The sequence below is a fragment of the Pyrus communis genome, chromosome 2 (genome assembly GCF_963583255.1).
Source record: "Pyrus communis chromosome 2, drPyrComm1.1, whole genome shotgun sequence".
NCBI classification, from domain to species: domain Eukaryota; kingdom Viridiplantae; phylum Streptophyta; class Magnoliopsida; order Rosales; family Rosaceae; genus Pyrus; species Pyrus communis.
Genome location: NC_084804.1, coordinates 30,830,747 through 30,855,780, shown reverse-complemented (window position 1 = coordinate 30,855,780; position 25,034 = coordinate 30,830,747). Strand labels below are relative to the sequence as shown.

Below are 25,034 nucleotides of genomic sequence, written 5' to 3'. Positions count from 1 at the left end.
AAGATTGACTCCATCAAAGTAAGTAATCCATATTTCAATCAATTAGGGATATTTCCACAATTATCTCACGATAATATTTCCAATTTAATATATTGAGAATATTCTTTACTCACACCTTGCCCAATATGATGCTACCACGCGTAGAGCAAAACCCTAACACTGTGGCCGGTCACTCCTTTATATATACCTCCATCTCTACCAAATTTCGGTAAGCATTAGCTACCCTAAAAGCCCTAAGCACTTACTCTTTTCAAGAGAAACTAACTAACTTAGACATTCAAGATCCATTGGCCTAACCTCGGATGAGACTTAGGTTTTTGATAAAAAATGTTGATTGTTTTGTAGGTACATTTTCGTCAAGATTGAAGACGGTGAAAATTCACTACCACAAATTGGTGCCTTCAGGGTGCGTTTGGTACGCGGGACGAGACGAAATGGAGTGGGACGAGGTGTTCCGTCCCACGTTTGGTGCGTCTAAAACGGGTGGAACGCGCTGTTCCACAGGACGAGTTTTGGGTGAATTTTCGTTCCCCTCACCCTCCTGGAACGACTCGTTCCACATCTGTGGAACACAAAATTATAACATTTTAAGAAAAAAATACCCCTTATCTTTTTCAATATTTACACCATATAAAAAACAAACCCTAAAATTCTATCTTCTTCGTTCCATCTTCTCTACCTGCGCTGCCTTTTCCCGTAGCCTTCCTCCTCATCCTTTCCCGTAGCAGCTGCATCTCCAGGTTCGATCTTGATCTTCTCCTGTAGCCGCTGCATCTCTAGGTTCGATCTCAATCTTCTCCCGTAACTGCTGCATCTCCAGCTTCGTTTTCTTGATTTTTCCATGGAAAATAGGATGATTATGAGAAAATAAGTAAGTTTTCTTGGTTTTTCTGGTTTAACTTGTGCTTGGAAAAAAGAACAAAGTCTGATTTTTAAGTTTTATTATGATTCTTGTTTGTAAAGAATTGGATCTGGTTCCGAGCTGTGCAATTTAGTGGGTTAAAGTGCCTCGTAAATTCCGAAGCATGAACACATTTTGGAAATACTATTCCGGTGAGGCAGTGGCTCTGTACCCGACCACATTCATCGGTGGGAATCACGAGGCTTCTAATTACTTGTGGGAATTGTGAGTCCCTTCTTTAACTATAATCTATGGCATTCTCTTCCAATTGTTTTTCGTGTCGTTTTTTTTCGCTTCGGATGAATGATTGTTGCGAGTCTTTTACTTGTTTTTGCTGTTTGTATAGGTACTATGGAGGATGGGCAGCACCTAATATAAACTTCTTGGGGTTTGCTGGTGTAGTCAAGTTCGGAAACCTTCGAATTGGTGTTTACTTCATTGCTTATCTTTTGTTGGTAAAACAATAGCTGTTTATGTTTTGCTATTATTGTAAATATAGCGATGGTGGTGTGTGCAATTTGATATATGGTGTTAAATGTTTGAAAGCGGTTCATTTTTTTTTTCCTTTGAGCAAGACACTTTAAGAGGCCTCCTTATAATGGTCATACTATCAGGTCATTGTATCATGTTTGTGAGTATGATTTCCACAAACTCATGCAAGTTGAGGAACCAATTGATATTTTTCTTTCACATGATTGGCCTGTTGGCATCACTGATTGTGGGTACTGGAAGGAACTTGTTTGGGAAAAACCAGATTTTAAGGTGGAGGTAATTGCAAGAACGGAAAAATGAGTATAAGATGTTCCCCGCAAGTTTCTTCAGGTATTTGATGAGATTCTGAAAGTGGTGTATAAGATGTTCCCCGCAGTGGTCTTTACCCTTTTAATGTTTTTTTTTTTTCTTTTGTAAAGTATCTACTAAGTCTTTGCCAATGAAGTTATTGCTTCAAACCATGGGTTTGTTGATTGATATGTACACATCAGTATGACTCTACAGACACATCAGCATGAAGGTTACACATTAGCAAGGCAGTTACTTTGTTGAGATTATAGGAAGGCTGTTAGTCTGTTGGGGTTTGTAGGGATATAAGGAAGTTAGTTGGTTAGTAGCTTATGAGTGAAGCAAAGAATACTTGTATAAATAACAAACACCTCTCTCTCTCTCTCTCTCTCTTTCTCTCTCTCTCTCTCTCTCTGTAATTCATTCATTGTTCAAGGAATACAATCTTTAGTCATTCATTGTTTTTCGTTTTGCTTCTTCTGCCATGTCTTTAGTCAACAAATGGCATAACATATCTTCAGCCATGTGCTACTGTAAAAAAATATATCATAGAAAAGCATATATGTCTTCAAATATGAACAGGTTATGATGCTGCATCGGCGATGTTGCATATGAATAACATGCTTTCAGCCTATTGATGCTGTATATGAAAACCAAAGAGTTGCAATATTGCCCAAAACAACAGTGAAAAAAAGAACATATATATTGTTCACTGGATTTTCTTTTTAATTGATCATATATATTGTTTACTGGATTACCTTTTCCACTAGGAAGTAATTTAGCTTTGTAAAAAGCTATAGGCAGATATTAACTTAATTGCATCATGTTTGCTCCACTAACAATATGTTTCTTTGTTTTACATATGTAATATTATGGCTTCTTTGATAGATTATATGGCCATCTCACATAATTGGAATGATCATGACGAGGAAGAAGAAAAAAAATATAGTGTACAAAATATATCATAGATAAGCAACAGCAAGAAGAAGAAGAAAAAAAACAGACAAAACAGGGGTAAGTTAGTCATTTTAATATTTTGGTTTCGTTCTGTCCTGCACTTACCAAACGCAAAACGAAACAACTATCCCGTTCTGTCCTGCGCATACCAAACATCACGTGGAACCACTATTCTGTCCCGTCCCATCCCGTCCCGTCCTGTCCCATTCCGTCATGTTTGCATACCAAACGACCCTTCATTGAGAGCTTGATTCAAATATTCAAAGAAGACTCTCGCAATTGGTTTTTGGAATTTTTTGTTACGTTGAATTTCTCACACATCATACCATTTGAATTTTGCTAGAAAAGTTTATTGATTAGTCCTTGAAAAAAGAATACAATGGTAGGAAATTCTGAAACCACAACGAACAGAACCTTGTACGTTGAAGAATTTGGACTGGTGTGTAGAGATGAGAATGTGGCCCCATGACGATGATCCTCTAAGCTCAACACGACGACATGAGGAGCCCATCACTGTGGCCACCACCTTGCAGCCCACGACAAGGACCACTGTAGCAGCAGCAGCCCAAACTGAAGCTCAGGAGCATGCTGCAGCAACTCATTTCGCTGCTACGGTAGCCACATATCACAGGTAGGAGACCAAAGTCCTCGAGCCGCGAGCCAAGGGCAGAAAGTAGTTGGAGCTACTAGCCAGGCAGTCTAAGCAAATTCAAATCCTCTATTTTTGAATTAACTTAACACTATGTTTGGATAAGAGAAATAAACTTAGAATTTTCATAAGAGTGATGTTAGGGAGACTAAATTTGTAAACAAAATAACATGGAAGGTAATTATTAGATTATGACTTAAACATTGATAAACGTACTCATTCATATTGGTGACATATCATTTAGTTTACAAACTCTTTCTAAAAGTTTAGTTTTCTAAGCATTACCCTTTAAATAAATCAGAATTTATAAATTGTCGTTTTCAAATTCCTATGAATGAGTGAGAGTTTGTAAAGTACAAAAAACTACCTCAACTATTGGTGTCACGACACTTTCATACCTCATCTTTTAAAATTGACAATGTCATACCTCATCTTACGAATTTGTGCCAATGTTATACCTTCCGTTAGCTTGGCGTGAATTTCTCAGTTAAATGCTGACGTGACTTGATTTAGGGCCGACTTTCTATTAATAAAATACTATTAAAAAATAAAAAAAAATCATTTAATATTTTTTAAATATTAAAATAATAAAGAAAAGTAAAAAAAATAAAAAATAAAAAAAAATAAAACAAAACAACCCTTTCTTTCCCTCCATCCCTCCCCCTGTTGCAAGCCTGCAACCCAGAAAACAAAAGAAGAAAAAGGGCAAAAAAAAAAAAAAAAAAAACTTCATCCCCTCCCACCCCCCCACGTCTTTCTTTCTTCTTCCCCATCCCCCCCACCCCCTGCTGCAAGCCTGCAACCCAGAAAACAAAAGAAGAAAACCACCCCCCCCCCCCCCACCGGCGTCCTTCTTTCTTCTCCCCCATCCCCCCCACCCCCTGCTGCAAGCCTGCAACCCAGAAACAAAAAAAGAAAAAAAAACTTCATCCCTTCCCACCCTCCCCCCGCGTCCTTCTTTCTTTTCCCCCATCCCCCCTCTTCTCCCCCCACCCGAGCCCCTACCTGCAACCCAGAAAAAGAAAAAAAATCCCAGTTCGTCTTCCCCTCGCATCCACCCTCCGCACCCACCCAACCTCGCACCTTCCCCTTGCGAAATCGGCGAACGGGATCTGGGGTTTTTTCTTCTTCTTCTTCTTCTTCTTCTTCGTCTTCCTCCTCCTCCTTCTATTTCTTTCTGGGTTGGCAGGGGGTTGGATTTGTTTTGGGAGGGGACGAACTGGGTTTGGTTTTTGGGGGGGGGGGAGATGAACTGGGTTGGGGATTTTTTTTTTTTATTTAATTTTTTTTTTTCTTCCTCCTTCTTCTTCTTCGGGGGGGGGGGGGATTGGGGGTTGATGAGTTTTCAAATTTTTTTTTTTGGTTGAATCACGCAGAGAAGAAGAAGATGGGGAGAGAGAGAAGGGGGGAGGGGGTGGATGGGACGAAAGGTTTTGATTTTTTTTTGTTTTAACTTTTCTTTATTATTTTAATATTTAAAAATATTAAATGATTTTTTTTATTTTTTAATATTTTTTAAATTTTTTAATAGAAAGTGGGGTTTGGATCAAACCACGTCAGCATTTAACTGACAAATTAACGGCATGCTAACGGAAGGTATAACATTGACACAAATTCGTAAGATAAGGTATGACATTGTCAATTTTAAAAGATGAGATATGAAAGTGGCATGACACTAATAGTTGAAGTAGTTTTGTGTACTTTACTCTTGAAATTAACAAAATCTGTATTAAAGAAATTTAAATTCCAATTAAAATTAACTTACACTGTCCTCGTGTAAAAAAAATAAAATAATAATAATTGTCCAAGTCAGTGGCATATCTGTAAATGTGAAAAACTTGCAGGTTCGTTTCCCGAACCCGTCATCCTCAACCTCTGGCTCCCATCTCCCATTGCTGATTGAATTCCCAAATTATGGTCCTCACTCTTTTGCTCTCAGACAAAAATTTATGTTGTTTTTTTTAATTAAAAAAATTAAGGAAATCAAAATTAGGGTTTGGATTGCTTTCAATCAACTTAGTATTTGTGTGTGAATTGGAGGTTGGGGTTCTGGGTTATCTTTTTCGTATCTGAAATGGCAGAGTCCGAGCACCAGAATTCAATTTACAGCAGCACAGGAGGAGTGACGCAGAGTAACCAAGTTGACGACCAAGACGACGACGTTGAAGAGCCCATTGACAACCCTAACATACGCTTCGAAGATAGTACCGCCATTCCTCCAAATCAACTCTACCTTCCCAGCTCCGAATACCCTCCGCCGGCAGCCGCAAACGGTGCCTCTGATCAGCTAACTCTCTCGTTTCATGGCGAGGTTTATGTCTTCGACGCTGTTTCGCCCGACAAGGTAAGGTTTAGTGCTCAACTTATGCGAGTTGTGCAGCGGTAGTGATTCACTTGCAGCAGTTTCGCATTCCTTTATATGTTTTTCTTTTGTTGTTTTGTTCTATATGCTATACCTGATATGTCTTGTTCTTCTCTGAAAGTTTGATTTTTATTTGGGGAACTTGTGAGTCATGCTTTATTGTTTAAGTAGCTGCATTTATGAAGGATGTGTGTTTCATTGCACTTCCGTAATGCGTACATTTTTGGTGTTTGCTTTGTCATGCGCGAAAACGTAGTTCATTTACGTGATTTATTAGCAGTTGAATTTCAAAAGAGTTATGTGGCCTATTGGTTTGATTATCGCAGATGGTGTGAGAGGTTTTTGTAAACTTGTCCTGCGGAAGAAAACATGTTATTTTGGACAATGGCTTGTAAATTAAAAGTTTTTAGTCTTTCAATGAAATTTTCAACAATGGAGCGGTTCTTTGTTTCATTATGTTATGTGGCAAGCAAATATATATATTTTTTTCGGTGATTCAGTGTTTGCTGAGCATTGTTTGGGCAACTTATTTATTTAGGTTTTATATGTACGGGAAACCTGTCATACGAATCAAAATAGGTGCTTCAGGTGTTAATGAGAGAGGGTTACATAAGAATCTTGAGCTTTTGTGGTTCTTTTTCACAGGTGCAGGCAGTACTGCTGCTTTTGGGTGGATATGAAATCCCTTCCGGCATTCCTTCCATGGGGCCAGTTCCTCTTAACCAGCAAGTTGGTACTTTTAGATATGTATAAATCAAGCCAAGTTCCTAGAAATTGTAGTTTTCGTGTTAACTTTCTTCACTTTGCTTGCTGCTATAATGGCATTCCTTCCAGGGTATGAATGACTTACCTGCAAGGCCAACTCAACCGCAGAGAGCTGCTTCTTTAAGTCGGTTTCGCGAGAAGAGAAAAGAACGTTGTTTTGATAAGAAAATCCGTTACACCGTGCGGAAAGAAGTTGCACTCAGGTTCGGCATGATCCTTTACTTTCATTATTTCATTTTTCTTATCTTTTCTGAATTGAGAATTCTTTTTCCTTCCTCTTACAAAGACACTGTCTCCTTTGGAAATGTATATCATGATTTTTAACGTTGTCTACCACAACCATTTCTGATTATGTGGTTGTTTTTATTTTTATATTTTGAGACAAAATATACTGAAGAATGAGGATTGGTATAATATGTAAGTGCGGTCATTAGTGTTTGATGGTCTTGATGTTGGTATGCTTATCATCAAGCGATCTGTATTATTATAAACAACAGTAAGATATCTTTCTTAGAGGAATTTATTGTACAGATTGATGTACATATATATCTTTTTATATTCAACTATACATATTATTTTCAGTTTGCTTAAATTAAGTAAGAGAGGGAAAAAAAAAGCATTCCTAAAATTAATTAAAAACAGCCCTCGAGTCTGAAAAATAAAATGAAAGACAATAGTTCCCAGAACTCAGAAGAAACTGAAGCTCAAAGGATCAAAACCTTACTTCATCCCAGAAAACCTTCACCACTTCTCTATAACTTTAAAAAGTTCTTATGTTTCTTCTCTCCAACCCAAACTAGATCACCGCCAACAGTGCATGGATCCATGTAACCTTTACCTTTTTTCCTTTCCCCAAAGAGTTAAGTTTCTCCCAGGAAATAGATACACGATCAGCTGGAATTATCACCTCAGTCCTTTCCTAAACACAACTTCATACACAAATCTAAAGCAATAGGACATTGAGGAAATAAATAGATAACATTGTGTCAGGACATTACCATAAGCTCGTAGCGCATATGAATGTGTTTGCAAAAGACTGGTCTTCTATTTGGAAATTCTAGTGGATCTTTTGTATATGAAACTTTTTTTACAATTTTTTTCTTTCTTCAGTTGAGTACTTTTAAAGTGAAATGTAAAGGTTATCTCATTCATAAAGCCTTTCTATACCACAGTGCAAATGGCATGGATATGAAACGAAATTGAAGGTCAGGATTTCTGTAGTTATCATAGACCTGAAGGACAGCTCTTTTTAAGGAAAACATTAATGGAATAGGAATTGTCACTCAGTCCTACGCTTTTTTTTAATGAATTGACATTTGTTTTGTTCCAGAATCCTTTTTGTCCTGGCCATCTTATAATATACGATGCGTACATATTTCAGAATGCAGCGTAAGAAGGGTCAATTTACATCGTCCAAGGGTAGTTCTGATGATGGAGGCCCTGCTTCATCAACACAGGGCTCTGGACAAGATGAGAGCATGCAGGAAACTTCGTAAGTGTCAATCCATCTTCATATATTGTTGATTATGCTTTGAGTACAATTAGATTTTTATTTTTTTAGGATAGGTCCTGATAAGGTTCAGGGCCGTTATATTTTTTTTTTGAATTTCCGGTCTATTCTTCGTTCTCCTTGAAAGAGTCAAAGAGATGCTGTTTTGACATTGAGATGCAGGTTTTGTACTCTAATTTGTGTATTCGTTATTTCAAGATAAATACTAACATTCTCTGTGTTCTGAAACATAATGCTTAATGCCGTTTCAGGTGTACACATTGTGGGATAAGCTCAAAGTCAACTCCAATGATGCGTCGTGGGCCAGCAGGCCCAAGGACTCTATGTAATGCATGTGGGCTGAAGTGGGCCAACAAGGTTTGTGGGATTTATAAATCCTTAGTTATTTTGTCTTTTAATCCTCTTTACGATGTAGGCATAATTAAAAAGTTATATATGAGTGCAAATGAGACATTATATTGTTTGTGCTGTCATAACTCTCTTTTGGAATATTCAATCGCGTAAATGAGAGAAAACAGATCCATCTAATTGTGAGAGACAATATACCTATAACCACACATGAAACATTAAGAAATGAATGCACAATAAGAAATGGATTCTCTCCATGATCTCCACTTCTGCATTCTTTTGTTTCACTTACAAGTGTTTTGAGAGGTTGAGGTTAAATTCTATTTTCTTCTTCACTGCTTATGTCACTTTTCCTCAGTAGAAGTGTTGGATTCTTTTATGGATGGCTTAAATACACAATTGGTCATTGCATCTTAATGCATTTCAGTCATTTATATCAAATCCAAGAACTTCCTGTTGGGGACCTTAGCAGAGAGCAACTATTTGGTCTACAAGTTCTTAGTTGAAACAAGTAACCATTTCTCCTCCTTTAGATTTTATTACACTGTTGTAAAAACGCCTTGCAGTGGGAATGTTTTTCTTTAAATAGTAGACAAGTTGTCCAAGGTCAGAACAAAAATTCTTGTCAGCTTACAAAGTCTCCGTCCGGAAGGGAAAGAGCTGGCTGGCAATTTCTGATGGGTATATTGTAATCATGGATATATCAGTTTGGATTGGTTACTAATTTCGTTACTTGCAAGACCTGTTTGTGGGTGTATGCATTTGTGTACATAGGAGTTTTTCAAATCTTAGACACATCATTCCATGGTTTAGAGCCTAGTAGATACCTTAATAAAACACTTACGACACATAAATACAACATTCCTAGTTGAATTTGTTGGATGAAAATCCAAACAGTTAGTAGGAAACATAGGATGAACTTACTACTCTCTCGTTATTCCATGGTTTAGGGCCTAGTAGATACCTTAATAAAATACTTAACCAGTTAAAAGTTAGAGCGTCCGACCCAAAAGCAATTACCAATAAGTGGAGAGACTTTCAATGTTACATACTGAAATGAAGGCGTTTAGAATGTCCCAATGTGGGACTTCATGTTTTCACTCCATCCCTTATGTGTGGATAGGTAGAGATAAGCAAGTGAATTAATTAGATCAAGTGTACAGCAGAACTGGACCTGACATGCAGATGAATTATCCTCTATAAAAAATGCATTGTCGAACAATGTTTTTGAATCCATTTAAATGTTCTTGAAAAGGGATATGTTTACTAATCCTTAGGCTAAGACCATTTCAGCCACTTTGCATCTCATTTGTGTAGTATATATTTTTGATGGTGTTTGACACCTCTGTGGTGGTGGATACTAAAACTTTATAGGAAGTAATGGCTGGTAATTATTCGCTCATCTTACACTGTATGCTCAACATTTTGCAGGGATCTCTAACAGGTGTTCCTAAGGTTCTAAATGTAGGTATCCAGGATCCTTCTTTAAAGGGAATTGAACAGGTACACCACCCCAAGCACCCCCGAAAGAAGATAAAGAAAGTTCTTGTTATTTTTTTTATACCTGGAATTCCTTCATGGGTTCATTTTGTTTTTGTTTTATATCAGATTGATGGCGGAGTTCAGGATTCCGATGTTGTAGCCATGGGTGCCAACATTGCCCCTTCCTCAGCTAATGGCAATAATTCAGCCATGACCGTAGACAGGAAATTGTGAAATCCCCCGTGGCCTGGTGGTTTTCCGTTTGCTGTATTATCGAAAGCACATACGGTTTAGGGACTTGGAGCTATGAATAAATTGGTTTGAAAACTCTTTTATTTTGTATAATTTTAAGTATTGGAACCAAATTTAGAAACTCTTTTATTTAGTAGCATTTGCAGTAGCAGCAGTTCTTCCTTGTCTAGAGCATATAATCGAGAACGTTGATTTATAGTGATCAATGCAATCTTTTCTTTTTGGTTCGTCAAATGATCATTGTAATCGATGTAATCATTTGTATTTTTGTTGCATGAAGTAGGAAATAACATGCGGTAGCTTCTACTAAATTCTTTGAGTTTGGAATTCGAATTCAGTTCTAACACTCTTCGTATTTCAGTTACTTTGCCAATTTATATCGTCGGCTAGTTTACTATTGCTGTACTTAAAAAAAAAAAACTGTTTCTGCTGTACTGTGAGAATAAATAGCTGAAAAATAAAGTTATTAAGTGTTTGGTAAACCCTTTTTTTCCTTTTGTTCTTTTTTTTTTGGTAATAGTGCTTTTAACAAAATATAAAAATAAAAATTACATATGGATGTTTTGTAAACTTTTATATAAAATTATCGTGAATATGTTAAATGACTAAAAAAGATGTGGTATTTAATGTGATATAATAATTGCCAAAGAGAATAATGTAGGGGTAAAGTTTGTAATTTTATAAAATATGCGGGAGTATATTTGCTATTAGAAAATATCATTAAACGGACACTAATTACTATGCTTTGAAAAAAAAAAAAAAAACATTTTTTTTTAGAAGCATGGTAGACTGTGCTTCTACTTTTTTATGTTTTACCCCTATCACTGACAACAATTTAAAAAAGGAAAAAAACTCTTTTTTGTTTTTGTTTTACCAAACACATTTGTTGTTTTGGATTTTTTAATAAGTTGGTTTTTTTTTTTAAAATTACCAGAATCTCAAATCATCCCGTAATTACCCTATACTCTTTCAGATTTGTTTGATATTTATTGTTGGAAAATAATAAGTTTAATTTAGGATTTGGGCCCAGCCGGTTAGGATTAGGTTTTTGTTTAGAGATTAGAGATAAATTTATTATAAATATGATACTTGTTATTCACTTGTGGACAAGTCTGAAAAGATGTAGTCATATAGATAGCCGTCTCGGAATTCTTTGTTATAAATAATACTCGTAGTTTCATAGTGATCATTTGTTTGTTACGCGTACCTTGGTTTTCAACTTGGTATCAAAGAGGGTTTGATCCTTCCGGATTTAATCTGCTGGATCAAACTTGCTTTAGTGCGTCTGTCATCTGCGTATCAGTTCATCGCAGTATGTTTTCTTGGTTTGTCTATCTCGTAGTAGTTAGGGTTTTTACTGTTTAAAAAAATGGCTATATAAATTGGATTAATGGTCCCTGTGGTAATAAGGTAATCGAAAAATAACCTCCGTGGTGAAAAAATTCGGATTTATACCCTCTTGATAAAATCCGTTAAGATTCATGCCTAACATTAGCTTTACCGTTAACTCTCTGTTAACATTGCCCACCCCACCCCAAGCGAAAGGCTAGGGTCGGCGTCGAAGGAGGATATTGGGTTAGTGTTTCAGCAAAGAGATCATTTTTTCTAGAGAGAAGGTGGAGCCTCAAGTCTCTAAGGAGATCAGAATGGTTAATGGCTATTTTCCTTAAAACGAAAAGTGATTTAGTGTGGTAATGACCACATTTGTAGGTTATAGTCATCAATAAGACCATGACACGTGAAACAAAAAGTACGCCAATGTTATCTATAATGTTATCTATCGTATGATTTTTGCTAACAACACTAACATCTCCTGAGGTTTTTCCTATTTTCACACAACCTCTTACGTTTAAGAAATATCACTACATCCTCATGAGGTTTTATTCACTTTCACATAATCCCTTTAAAGACGGATATACCCTCGTAGTTAATTAGTTAAAATAAAAAAAAATCTTTATAAATAAATATAATAAGTCTAGAAAAATGTTTAGTCAATTAAAAATTACATGAAACACCATTAAATAAAGAGTAATGCCAGACATATAAAATTTCTATGCCAAATTTTGTAAATCAAATGATGTGAATGTTGATGATTAATTATTACTTAAGTGATAGTTAACATGTGTATTTCCTATTGATGACACATCATTTGGTTTAGAAATTTAGTCTAGAAATTTGGTCTCTTAGCATCATCCTTAAATAAAACAAAAGAAACCCTATGAAGACATCAACTTATGAGATGCTTTGAGTTGGCATTCTTCCAGGGATCTTGTCCTTGTCCTTAAGTCATCACCACAAATGGATCGTAAGATCATTCCAGACTGGTTGTAGCCCGACACGTCTGCATGACGGTCAGCCAGAATGTTCCAACGTTCCTTGGCTACGATTCGCTCAGAACCACCCTTGTTTAGTGGAGAAAAGCCGTAGACCCAATGCATAGACCATTTTTATATTAATACACCCTTCAACCCGCTGTTCTTCATCATGGAAAATTTACAAACCAGCCTCTTCAACTGTTTCTTCAACACACCACTTTGGCCACTACCGTCATATTAGAGTCGAAAACAACTGTCTTTGTAATTTCGATTGTTTTTCATTTTGTGTTTTAGTGAATTTTTTATTTATGGGAATTAGAAATGATCAAATGAACTCTTCATTGTCGTAGTATATGTTCTTCTTTCCTAAATCTGCTTATAGCTCAACTTCCCATAAATCTTGAAGTGGCTTGTATGGTGACAGTCCATTCACTGAAACTAGGTCTTCTCTGAGTATCATTTTACGTTGCTGGATTCCGTTGGTCTTCTCAATGTCCGTTTTAGATAGTTCCCAGTCAAAGATGTCGACATTTTGCTTCAACCTCTCCTTGTTGTAGCTCTTAACGACAAATGTTGCTCCTGTTTGATACACCCATCTAATACATACCTACCAAAGTACCACAAGTTTAGGGTTAGGGTTGGATTTCTTCTCCTAGTTGTCTTTGTATTCTTGTAAATCAAGTAACCTTACCGTCATTGATTTGTATAGCCATGGACTTTATGATCATTCAATTCCCTAAGCTCTACACATCCTCGTAACAAATTAAAAAAATGAATGACAGTGTAATAGAGCATTACTTGAGCAATAGTCTTTCGCCGTTCCTCCGCGATCTCCTAGAGGACTTTGCTTTCGAAACATGATTACTACCCCAAACAAGAGCCTATGCCACCCAAATGAGAAAAGGCAGTCAAAACTACACCATTGTGGCACATCACGAAGTTAGTAAGGATCACAAGCGTAAATCTTTCGAGAATAAAATTATGGAGTCCACCAGTTTGAGAGAAATCTCAAAGGGTTGTTGTTTAATTGAAAATTTGATAATCAATACGGCCTAAAAACAATTTATAAAGGCTTGCTCAAGAAAACTAAAAGACAAGCAATAAAACCCTTGAAAAACTAAGAGACAAATAACAAAGCCGTTGAAATCACAAAAGACAAATAATAAAGTGCTCCATTTATTAGTAGGCTGCTATTGTTGACGAATTTTTGCAAAAGATGGCTTAAGCCACTTTTGTGGGAGAATTGCTTTAACAAGTTTTTGCGAAAGATGGCTCAAGCGACTTTTATGGGAAAAGAACACCTCTTCTATGACCACGCCTTTTGTCTTCCGACAGTTCATCTTCTCCTCCATCCATTCAACCATTTGTTCTACATTAGTGTCCCTTCACTTTAGAAAAACTTGACCCCGAGTTATGGTCAAGATAAAGAACTTCATCGTCCTTAAACTCATACACATAAGCAACATTGAAAGTATTGATAATTTCCGTAGCATTCGGCAAATCAATAACATAAGCATTGTCATTAACTCGCTTAAGAACTTTGAATGGACCATACTTTCATGGTTTTAACTTGATGTAAGTTCCAGTAGGGAAATGTTATCTTCTCAAGAACACTACGACATAATCTTCTTCTTTAAACACTTCAACTCGCCGGTGTATGTCTGTTGCTTTCTTATACTTGGCATTGATTTGTTCAAGCCTCTGGACTTGAACCAGATGAGAAGAAAAAAGAAGGCATTAAGAGACCCTCATGGCCCAACCCTAGACACTCTACGATCCTATTTCAAACCTGCTTCCATTTTGAGTCAAGAAATAGATAAATAGACACATCCCATTGCATTGATCGGGGGCGTTCGTAGTGATTGAGGGGGTTGAAGACTAAGAAGTGGGCTATTTATTAGCCAATCATTCTTCTTATGGCTAGATCTAATCTCCTGGTCTCTGCGGAAAGGAAAAAGAATTTCATGTTCTTCCTTTCGGGAAGGGAGGATTAGGAAAATCCTATTGATTGCAGCTTTCTCCATACCTCTGGAAAAAGCATGAAAAAAAAGCTCGAATGCCTGACTTCTTCACGAACTGCCACCACATTTTCTATCATATTTTATGCAGCAATGCTAACTCCATCTCCCCTAGGTAGTTTCACCAAGTCCATCACATGGTGAGGAACAACAGTGTAAGTGACTTTCTCATAGCACGATGCATAGCGCTGTTATAAGCAAACTTCATATGAGGCAGGGCATAGTCCCATTGTTTCGGCTTTTCTCCAAAAATGCTTCGAACCATGTTCCCAAAGAGTCTATTGGTGACCTTCATTTGTCTATTAGTTTGGGGATGTGCAGTAGTACTTCAATTCAAAGTAGTCCCAAACATCTTACGTAATAGAATCCAGAAATGACTCAAGAACTTGGTGTCTCGATCGGAAGTGATAGACTTAGGTACCCTCCTTGAAAAACAGTTTGGCTATGTTTGATGTGTCAACGGTCTTTCTGCAAGTAATGAAATGAGCCATATTAGAGAACTTGTTAACCACTATAAAAACTAAATCCACTCCTCTTTGCATTAGAGGTAGCCCGAGCACAAAATACATAGCAATGTCCTCTTAAATATTGTTAGGAATAGGCAGTGGCATGTAAAGGCCAATATTTTGGACTTGCCCTTTTGAAACCTGACAAGTATAACATTTCTTCACAATTAGGGATGAAAATTCAAACCGTTAAACCTGATAATTGTGGATAACCACTTGAAGGGAGTAGATTTGGGTATGAAAATTCGGATATATTATGGATATGGGGAAAAACCGTGAACTTTATTTGGTTATGGTTTTGGATATGGCTTGAGGGGTCCTCAATCCGTATCCTTTCCTAAATTCGACCCGAATAACATATATAATGTATAATATAATTTATATTTAGTATAATAGTATTATATAATATAATAATATCCATCAAACCCTATAATATATTCATTATGCACCAAACATCATGCTTATGAGAGTTATCATCAGCCAACATCACCAATGCTTTATTCAATACTTTTTTTTTTATACTCTACAAAATTCATTCATTGAATCATTTTATATATCAAATGTTCCAAGTTTGTCATCTTTGTTTTTTCATTGGACCAATTTATCATATTAGCTTATCATGAACAACTTCAAAAATATTGTTATGTTTTTTATTATTCGACATGACTATTTTAATGACGAAATTAGTATATATTAAATTATAGTGTGTTAATTGGATGAATATAATTTTTTTCTTCTTTTGGATGAATGGAAAATCCGTTACTCGGTGGGTATGGTGATGGATAATCACCAACGGTTAATTTTCGTGGTTATGGAAATGAATATAACATTTTCGTCCCCCAACCGACCGTTGCCATCCTTACTCACAATGGCTCCAACTTCCCATTTCCATTGTGGCCAAAATACCTTTTCTCCAAACTTGTTATCGTCTTTTCACGACCAAGATGGCCGCTTAGTCCTCCCCCATGCAAATCTCAATAAGCTTTTCCTGCAAGGAAAGACGGGAACACATAACTGGTTGCCTTTGAACAGAAAACCTTCATTAACAAAGTAATTTGCCACAGGTTAATTTACTTCCTTCAGATTTCCTGAAAATCGTCATAGGTTGCATGCAACTCCTTTAAGCACTCGAATCCTACAACTTTCTAGGAAATAGTGATCACCAAAGATGCTCGTCTACTCAAAGCTTCAACAACACGGTTTTGAGCTCTAGATTTGTGGAAAAAAGTCAAAACAATGGGACTATGCCCTTTCGCTAGCTTAGATGAAGTTTGCTTATAACAGTGCCATGCATCGTGCTACAGGGAAGTCACCATTTTCCATTGTTTACACTGTCGTCCCTCACCATGTGGTGGACTTGGTGAAACTACCTAGGGGACATAGAGTTAGCATTGCTGCAGAAAATATGGCTGAAGATGTGGTGGCAGTTCGTGAAGATGTCAGGCAGCGGTTTGAACAAACCAATGCCAAACATAAGGAACCAACGGAAAAACACCAGCGAGTTAAAGTGTTTAAAGAAGGAGATTCTGTCATGGTGTTCTTGAGAAGAGAAAGTTTCCCTGCTAGAACTTACAGCAAGTTAAAACCATGAAAGTATGGTCCATTCAAAGTTCTTAAGCGAATTAATGACAATGGTTCGTTATTGATTTGACAAATGCTATGGGAATTTCATATACTTTCAATGTTACTGATTTATATAAGTTCAAGGATGATAAAGTTCTATATCATGACCAAATCTCAAGGTCAAGTTCTCTGAAGTAGAAGGGACTATGTAGAACAAATGGCAAAATGGATTGAAAAGGAGATGGACCGTCAGAAGACAAAAGGCGCGGTCATAGAAAAGGTGTTCTTTTCCCACAAAAAGGGTTTGAGCCATCTTTCGCATAAATCTGTTAAAGCAATTCTCCCACAAAAGTGGCTTGAGCCATCTTTTGCATGAATTTGACAATAGTAACAACCTACTAATAAATGGAGCTCTTTATTATTTGTCTTTTGGGATTTCAACAGCTTTATTATTTGTCTTAGTTTTCCAAGGGTTTTATTGCTTGTTTTTTAGTTTTCTTGAGTAAATCTTTATACTTTGTTCTTAAGCCTTGTATTGATTATCAAATTATCAATTAAACAACCACCCTTTGAGATTTCTCTCAACTTTCTGGTGGACTCCAAATTTTGTTCTACAAGGGATTACATTGGTAACCCTTTCATTGCTTGGTGTTGAGTCACAATGGCTTTGCAAAAATCTCTAAGCTTCTTTTGTTGCCATAATGGGTTCATCTCAACCTAATTCACAGAAGGATAAATCATAGAGAAAGAGAGGCACTCCAAGACTTCTATACAGAATTTAGAGTATTTACATTTTCAACCGCGGATAATAATGTATTTAGGCACATCCACATGCATACATAGCTGTCATATGAGGTATATCAATGTTCCTATGACTATAATGTACCTATGATTTTTAGTTTTGATTTGTTTTTAAAATAACAAAATTGCATAAACTCATCTTCGAGAATAATTTTTTACTTTGCTTGATGTATGAATATCTTGCTTTTTGCTGATGTTCAGACAATTGGCTCGAGTAGGTGTGGTTTTAGTGGCTAAATTTGGAATTTTCTTTGTGTTGGTTCACGTGTTATTCTATCCATGTCCTTTTAGCTTTTCATGCAAATTCGTATGAATGTGATGTTGGGAATAGTCAAAGGAGAATGCTTGACCTGGATTCAATGTCATGCTTGCTCTTTATATCGATGTCTCTTGCAAGTGAGATAAGTATGCCCCATTTGTTTATGTTACACTGCTTTTGCATTGTAATTTTTCATTGTAGAAACTCAAAAAAATTCCCATGCTTGAAATCATAACAAACGAACCTAAATTATAAAAATGGTGATGAGATTGTGAGAGTAGTAGTACTCACTGAAGTCATTTGTGCAAGGCAGGCATAACAAGGTGAGGGTGAGCATCAGTAAATCATAACTTTGAAGTGATGAAGGCTTGGCCTCGAGAAGCAACCAGACCAAGTCTAAGTGCTTCTTGGATGGCTTCTTTTAGAGTCTGCTAGGACCTGTACATAGAAGCCGATCGTATCAAAGTGCCTGTAACCGAGCTTGATCGCCTCAAGAACCGTTGTTTTCAGAACATGATGCTCTAACTTGTCCACTACTGTGCCGAAGCCAAGCATGGGCATGCTCCTCGAGCTGATCGACGATCCTAGTACCACCTCTGGGATTTTGTTTGCTGCCAACGCATGTGGTGTATTTCCCATCTTAGTTCTTCTCTTTGAAATGTACTTTTACCTTTTTTTTTATTATAAGTTATTGTGGCTTATTTTATCTGACAAAGGGAAGAGGGCCGATGGCAAAGAGAGAAAAGAGAAAATAACTAGAATCAAATCTAATCTAGGATTTACACTATCACACTAAAAAAGGTAGGAAGTTGACTCGTCGGCACTGATTTTGGCAACTCTAATCTAGTGTGTAAATACTTAAGGTAGATTCGGCATTATGTAGAAGTTGAGGAAGTCGACTCGCCGGCATTGATCCTGGCAACAACGCTATTCTCAATAAGGTAGGAACTTTCATAAAGAAGTAAGTCTCACTAAAAAACCCTAAGGCTATGGCAAACACCCGAGTAGGGACAAAATCCATAGTCTAAGGAAAAATGCGTGAGAAATGCAAAGTCAAATGAAACTTCTATGGGACGTCATCAAGGATATGATCAACCTAAGGTGGGTGCCTCGTTCAAACCCAGTTGGGTAGCAAAAACCCAGTGGGAAAAATGCTTGTAATCATAGGGAAAAAGAGTACATTAAGATCAAGCAAGTATACTTCAGGATACTCCCCCTGACAATTCCAAAGAGAACTAGCAATGTTACAACTCAGAAAGTTTAAGCATACCAATTCCTTGAACAAGCTTCTGAAATGTCACCTTCGGTAGTGATTTGGTGAAGAGGTTAGCCAGATTGTCTTGTGAATGGATTTGCATGACTTCAATCTTTCAATGCTCTTGTTGTTGATGTGAGAAGAAGAACTTCTGTGCAATGTGCTTGGTGTTGTCTCCTTTGATGTAACCTTTCTTGAGTTGTTCAATACATGTTGTGTTATCTTCATAGATCATCGTCGGGACATCAACGACGGGGTAAAGATCGTAGAAGCTTCGAATATGGCCCATAACTGCTCTCAACCAAAAACATTCTCGAGTTACTTCATGTAAGGTGAGAATTTCAGCATGGTTAGACGAAGTGGTAACTAAGGTCGGTTTAGTTAACCTCCAAGAGATTGCGGTGCCTCAAACGGTAAATACATAACCCATTTGAGAACGCGCCTTGTGTGGATCAGATAAGTATCATGCATCGACATAACCAACAAGGCGAGAATCAACTTAAGGAGCGAGGGATGCGGCATCACTCGAGGATCCGTAAGGATAGAACAAGCCTAAATCCATAGTAGCCTTAAGGTAGTGGAAGATGTCATTAACACCAGTCCAGTGTCTACGTGTTGGTGTATTAATGCATCTTGCCAAAAGGTTAACATCGAAGGAGTTGTCGGGTCTAGTGCATTTAGCTAAGTACAATAAAGTGCCTATCACATTTACATAAGGAAATTCAGGCTCCAAAATCTCTTTATCATCCTCCTTCGGACGGAAGGGATCTTGTCTTGCATTTAGCGATCGAACAACCATAGGAGTACTCGAAGGCTTCGCTTTATCCTCGTTAAAGCGGTGCAACACCTTCTAGGTGTATTTTGTTTGATGTACTAAGATTTCATCCGAACGATGCCTTATCTTGAGACCGAGACAATATCAAGTCTTTCCTAGATCTTTAATCTCAAATTCCAACTTCGTGTATGTAGCAGTTCTTGCGAGCTCTTTAGGAGTTCCAATAAGGTTCATGTTGTCAACATAAACCGCAACTATTGCAAAACTGGAATGTGACTTCTTAATGAACACATAAGGGCATAGTTCGTTGTTCACATATCCTTGACTAGTCAAATCCTCGCTCAGATGGTTATACCATATTCTTCCAGATTGCTTCAAACCGTAAAGTGAACGCTTCAGCCGAATTGAGAGCATGTTCTGGGGTTTGGAAATATTTGATCCTATCAATGTAAGTCCTTTAGGAACTGTTATATAAATTTTCATATCAAGATCCCTATAGAGATACACAGTTACTACGTCCATCAGCTGCATACTCAGTTTTTCAGAAACTAGCAAACTGATAAGGCAGCGAAAAGTAATCACATCTATAATGGGTGAATAAGTTTCATCATAGTCAATCCCGAGGCATTGTGAGAAACCTTGCGTAACAAGATGAGCTTGGTAACGCACAATTTCGTTGTTCTCATTATGCTTCCGAACAAAAACCCACTTGTAGTCAATGGACTTCATATGTAGAGGAGTATGAGCTATGGGTCCAAACACCTTACGTTTCACAAGCGAATTGAGTCTGACTTGGATTACTTTTTTCTAGTTTGACCAATCGATTCTACATTGACATTCACCAACGAAACGAGGTTCAATGTCATCGCTCAACATGATCTTAGTAGCTACTGCATATGCTAATGCATCATCAACGATCATCTTATTTTTGCACCACACATCATCTAAGCTAGCATAATAGACTGAAATCACATGATTCTAGAGATGTGGATTCTTTTCTTCAAGGACGTTTCCGTAATCTAGAATTTCCCCATAAGTTGGATAAAGTGAGTAAGCGATAGTCAGATTCACGATAGGCTCTTCAAGTGCCAGTGTTATGGGTTTCCTCTTCTAGGGGTGTGAATCCTTTGAACCAAGAGGTATGCCACATTTTTGTGTAGGGGTTGATGATTGGCTAGCTGCAAATGTACGTGGATCACCAAAGTTAGCGTCCTGGGCTTCCAAAAGGGAAGTCTGTCAGACATTTGCTACATTCATCTTTACAGGCACATTCATAGCTGGAATATGTGATCTTGTCATTCATGCTAGATCGGTGAAAGCATCTGGTATGCTATGAGCTATGCTCTAAAGATCTAATATGCGTTGCACTTCAGTTTTAGATTGAACGGTGCGAGGATCTAAATAAGACAAAGTGGGAGTCGTCCACGATAATTCGCGTCGTTCTTCAAGAACGTTGAAGTTCTTATCTCCCCCTTACAACGAGAAGACTGTCTCATAGAAATGACATTCCGCAAAATGAGCAGTAAATAGATTACCTATCAAACGTTTTAAGTAACAAATGATCAAAGGAAAATCATATTTGACATAGATTCCTATAATTTGCTGAGGCCTTATTTTTGTACGTAAGGGCGGCAAAATCGGCACATAGACTGCACAACCAAAAATGCATATATGTGATATGTCGGGTTCATATCCAGTAACCAACTGAAGGGCGCTATATGGTTGGTTTACAACATGCCTCAAGTGGACCAACGTGGTTGCGTGCAATATTGCATGGCCTTAAGCAGCGATCGGGAGCTTGGTACGTATGATCAATGATCGAGCAATCATTTGTAAGTGCTTAATGAATGCCTTTGCCAGGCCAATCTGGGTGTGAACACGGGGTACTGGATGTTTAACTTCAATCTTAACCGACATGCAATAGTCATCAAAAGTTTTAGATGTGAATTCTCCAACATTATCCAATCGAATAGATTTGATCGTATGATCAGGATGGTGAGCCTTGAGCTTGATAACCTGAACCAACAGTTTGAAGAATGCAGCGTTCCTTGTGGATAACAAGCACACGTGTGACCAACATGTGGAGGCGTCAACCAAAACCATAAAATATCTAAATGGTCCACAGGGACGGTGAATCGATCCACAAATGTCCCCCTGAATCCTTTGTAGAAAAATGGGAGGATTCGAACAAATCTTGTTATAAGAAGGCTTAGTAATAAGCTTTCCCATTGAACATGTTTGACATGTGATTCCTTGAATCGAACCTAAACTTTGGGTTAGTGGATGCCCGTATGATGATTTGAGGATACGGCGCATCGCTGTTCGTCCAGGATGTCCTAAACGATCATGCCAAAGTGTAATCTCGTGCGCGGTCCTAAAGGTAGGGCAGGCCTTATAGTGGCTCTCTATGGGAAGTATAGTCATAGTAGACATACCACTCAGGATACACTTCATCTTCTATAGAATACGCTTCTGGCCATATTCATAGGAAGTTATGCACAAAAATTCAACTCCGTTTTCTACGTTGGTTTCAGCTTGGTAATTGTTATCTCTAATGGTCAAAATTGTACCATTGGTCAACATTATAAGTGCCTTATTGTAACCTTTGATCAGGTTGGATAGGCCTGAGAGGTTTGTTAGAGGTTGATTCTTAGGTATGAAGTTAGTGAAATAGATACGCTCATGCAAAACGGTGTGCGTGGTTACACTATCTGCTAGACAACTAACTTCCCTACTAGTCATACCTAGAATGAAAAATTTATTTGAATTGGTCACGTGCATAACAATTCTAAAAAACAAATATCCATTCAAAATAATTTTAAGTAGTCAAGGACAGAAATTATTTAAAAACTTAATATCGAAAAAACAAATCACCAACAAATAATCCAAACATAAAGGAAAATTGTTCAAAATTAACCAAAAAAACAAAAGGGGGTTCAGCCACTACTGTGGAATTCGGCCCTTATGTGTTATTTCAACTAAAAACTAGTTTATGTTTAAGATTCTAATCTCCCATAGGGGTGGTATCCTCTTGAAAGTCAGAAACCTCCATCTTGGTACTCTCCGGTTAGTCCACTTGCACAAAGTTTGATTTAAACTTCTTACGACAAGAATGATATTTAACTACAACCTTTTAAGGAGCACGGCAAACACAAGAGCAATGGTCATTTGAACCACATCGATAGCACATGTTTGCATCCATGGTTTCGGGTGCTTTGCCTTTATTCTTGAAGTTTGGGGTCTTGGGAGATAGGTTAGGGCGCTTCTGGGCTTTGTTTCCTCCCTTACATGGGCCTTAGCTCTGTTGACCTCCACGGGGTGGATTCTGGCCATACCTACCACGCCTCTTTTGGCGTTTTGGGCGTTGGTTCGCACTATAGTGTGTTCAGGCACATCAGTCGCCCCATTAGGTTGAGCTTGATGATTTTTCATCAACAACTGATTCTGCTTTTCAGCGAGAAGTAAAACAGAGATCAAATCTGAAAACTTAGTGAATTATTGTTGCAGGATAATATTAGTAGCAGAGAAGGTCGAATAGGTCTTCTCTAGGAGATCCTCTTCGGTTAAAGTCTCGTTACAAAACTTGAGAAGTGATTAGATTCGACAAACTTCATAATTATATTCATTCACAGACTTAAAGTCTTGGAAGTGCAAATGCTGCTAGACATGTCTTGCTTCAGGCAATAAGATGTCCTTTTGGTGATCAAAGCAATCAACCAAAACGATCCATAGTGCTCGTGGATCCTCCTTAGCAAGGTACTCGATTTGCAGTGCGACATGAATATATCTTCGGATGAAGATCATGGCAGTGGCTTTCTCAGCTTCACCAATTGGGTTGTCCATCCCATCTTCGATGGTGCGATGCAAATTCTTTGCAATAAGGTGGAGCTTCACATCTTAGACCCACTTGATGTAGTTCTTTCCAGAGACCTCTAAAGTGGTGAAGTCGAGTTTGTTCAAATTCGACATGTTCCTATCACAAAATAAAGGACAAGATATGATTACTGTAATGGAGAAAGAAAATCAATCCATTCACATGGGAGTAGAACATTCAAGTTCTAATAGACATGTATTGGTTAAAATTCACATGAAAAAGCTTCAGGCTTTCATGGGTGATGTTTTTAAGGAAAACTTTAGGTTTTCAAACAAGGCTTATTTATAGAAACTTCAGGTTTCGAAATAATTATAAACTTCAGGTTCATAAGTTCCTGTAGACAAACGCAAATATATATACAGAAATATACAACAAGAAAATATGCAAATAGAACTTCAGGTCTAGAATTATAATTGAATTAATTATTTGGACTTCGGGCCAAATTTAAAGGGTGGGTTAAAAAATATAAAACCCATTGGGCCTAAAAATAATTAGGCAATTAAACTCAGGGCCCAAAATAGTAGGCCAAAGTCCACAGGTGGGCCAATCAAATAGGTGCCTACGTCTCAGGCCTAAATATTGGGCAAATTTGTTCTCGGGTCGAGCATGCAGGTTGGCTCAGCATCACAAAATAAGTGGGTTGCATGCGCAAACCAAAATAAGGTCCTGTGAAGGGCACGGATCAACTGTGACGCAGACACGAGAGCTTGGGAGAAATGGTAGGAGCCTAGAAGGGCTCAACTGGTTCTCGGTCCGTGTCATCACCAAAGCCTAATGGGCTGGTGATATGGGTTAAGACTCTTGGCACAAGCAGGCCCAAAAACAAGGGTGTTGTGCAAATGGACCAAAGGGAATTTGAGGCGCGTTGGGGCTTGGGTTGGATCTTTAGGCCACCCTAGTGGCGCTAGGTGTAGGGATTCACTGGAGCTGGTCAATGGCACTGCTTCAGGCAGTGTTCCATAATCGGTGCAAGCCGTTCATTCATTGGAGAACCAAAATTGGACGACAGAGGTGAAAACTCGATGTCGGGGGGAGGGGGTTGGGGTGAGAATCGAAGGGATTCAGTTGAATCTGATTAAAAACTCACAAAATTCTTCTGGAATTTTGAAGATCGTTGATGAAAACGATGAGTTTTATCCAAATCACACGACTGCCAGTTATGTTTCATCGGAAAAATCGACGAGGAAAACCCGGGCTTCAGGCCGAGGGTCGGGGTGGGGACGATGATGCCTCAAATGCACCGTTTCGATTCTAGGCTTGCAACCTTGAGTTTCGTGGCTGGGATAGGCTCGCCAAGTCGACGCAGGTTGTTGGCCTGATGTTGGAGGCGGCGCGGCTTATGGAAGCCGACGGCTCTTGATGAGACAGGAATGGTTTTCTAACAAAGCCTTAATTTAATTTTTTTTTCTTAATTCTAGATTATGGAATTTAATTCAATTTGCAGGCATATTCAATTCAAATATTTTAATGCATGGACATATATTTGATGCAATTCATGGCAATATCAAATTCACATAATTCAACAATTATGAATATAATGCAAACATAATCTATGTAGAATCTAAAATTCGAAAAACGTAAAGTTGGGTCATGCATTATGGTGAATGTTCATGCTATTAGGGTTGCAAAAATATCGAGATAAAAATCGTTGTTTTGGAAGAA

General features: G+C 37.8%; 1 protein-coding gene across 1 annotated transcript; it reads left to right on the top strand.

The window, feature by feature from the left end:
• The first annotated feature begins 5,160 nt into the window (after positions 1 to 5,160).
• Positions 5,161 to 10,327, top strand: LOC137725344 (GATA transcription factor 24-like). The gene is made up of 7 exons (XM_068463995.1): positions 5,161 to 5,631; positions 6,295 to 6,378; positions 6,484 to 6,617; positions 7,796 to 7,906; positions 8,176 to 8,281; positions 9,704 to 9,775; positions 9,881 to 10,327. The coding sequence occupies exons 1-7, from the start codon at positions 5,362 to 5,364 to the stop codon at positions 9,986 to 9,988; spliced, it is 885 nt and encodes a 294-aa protein (XP_068320096.1). The 5' UTR covers positions 5,161 to 5,361; the 3' UTR covers positions 9,989 to 10,327.
• Positions 10,328 to 25,034: the final 14,707 nt, after the last annotated feature.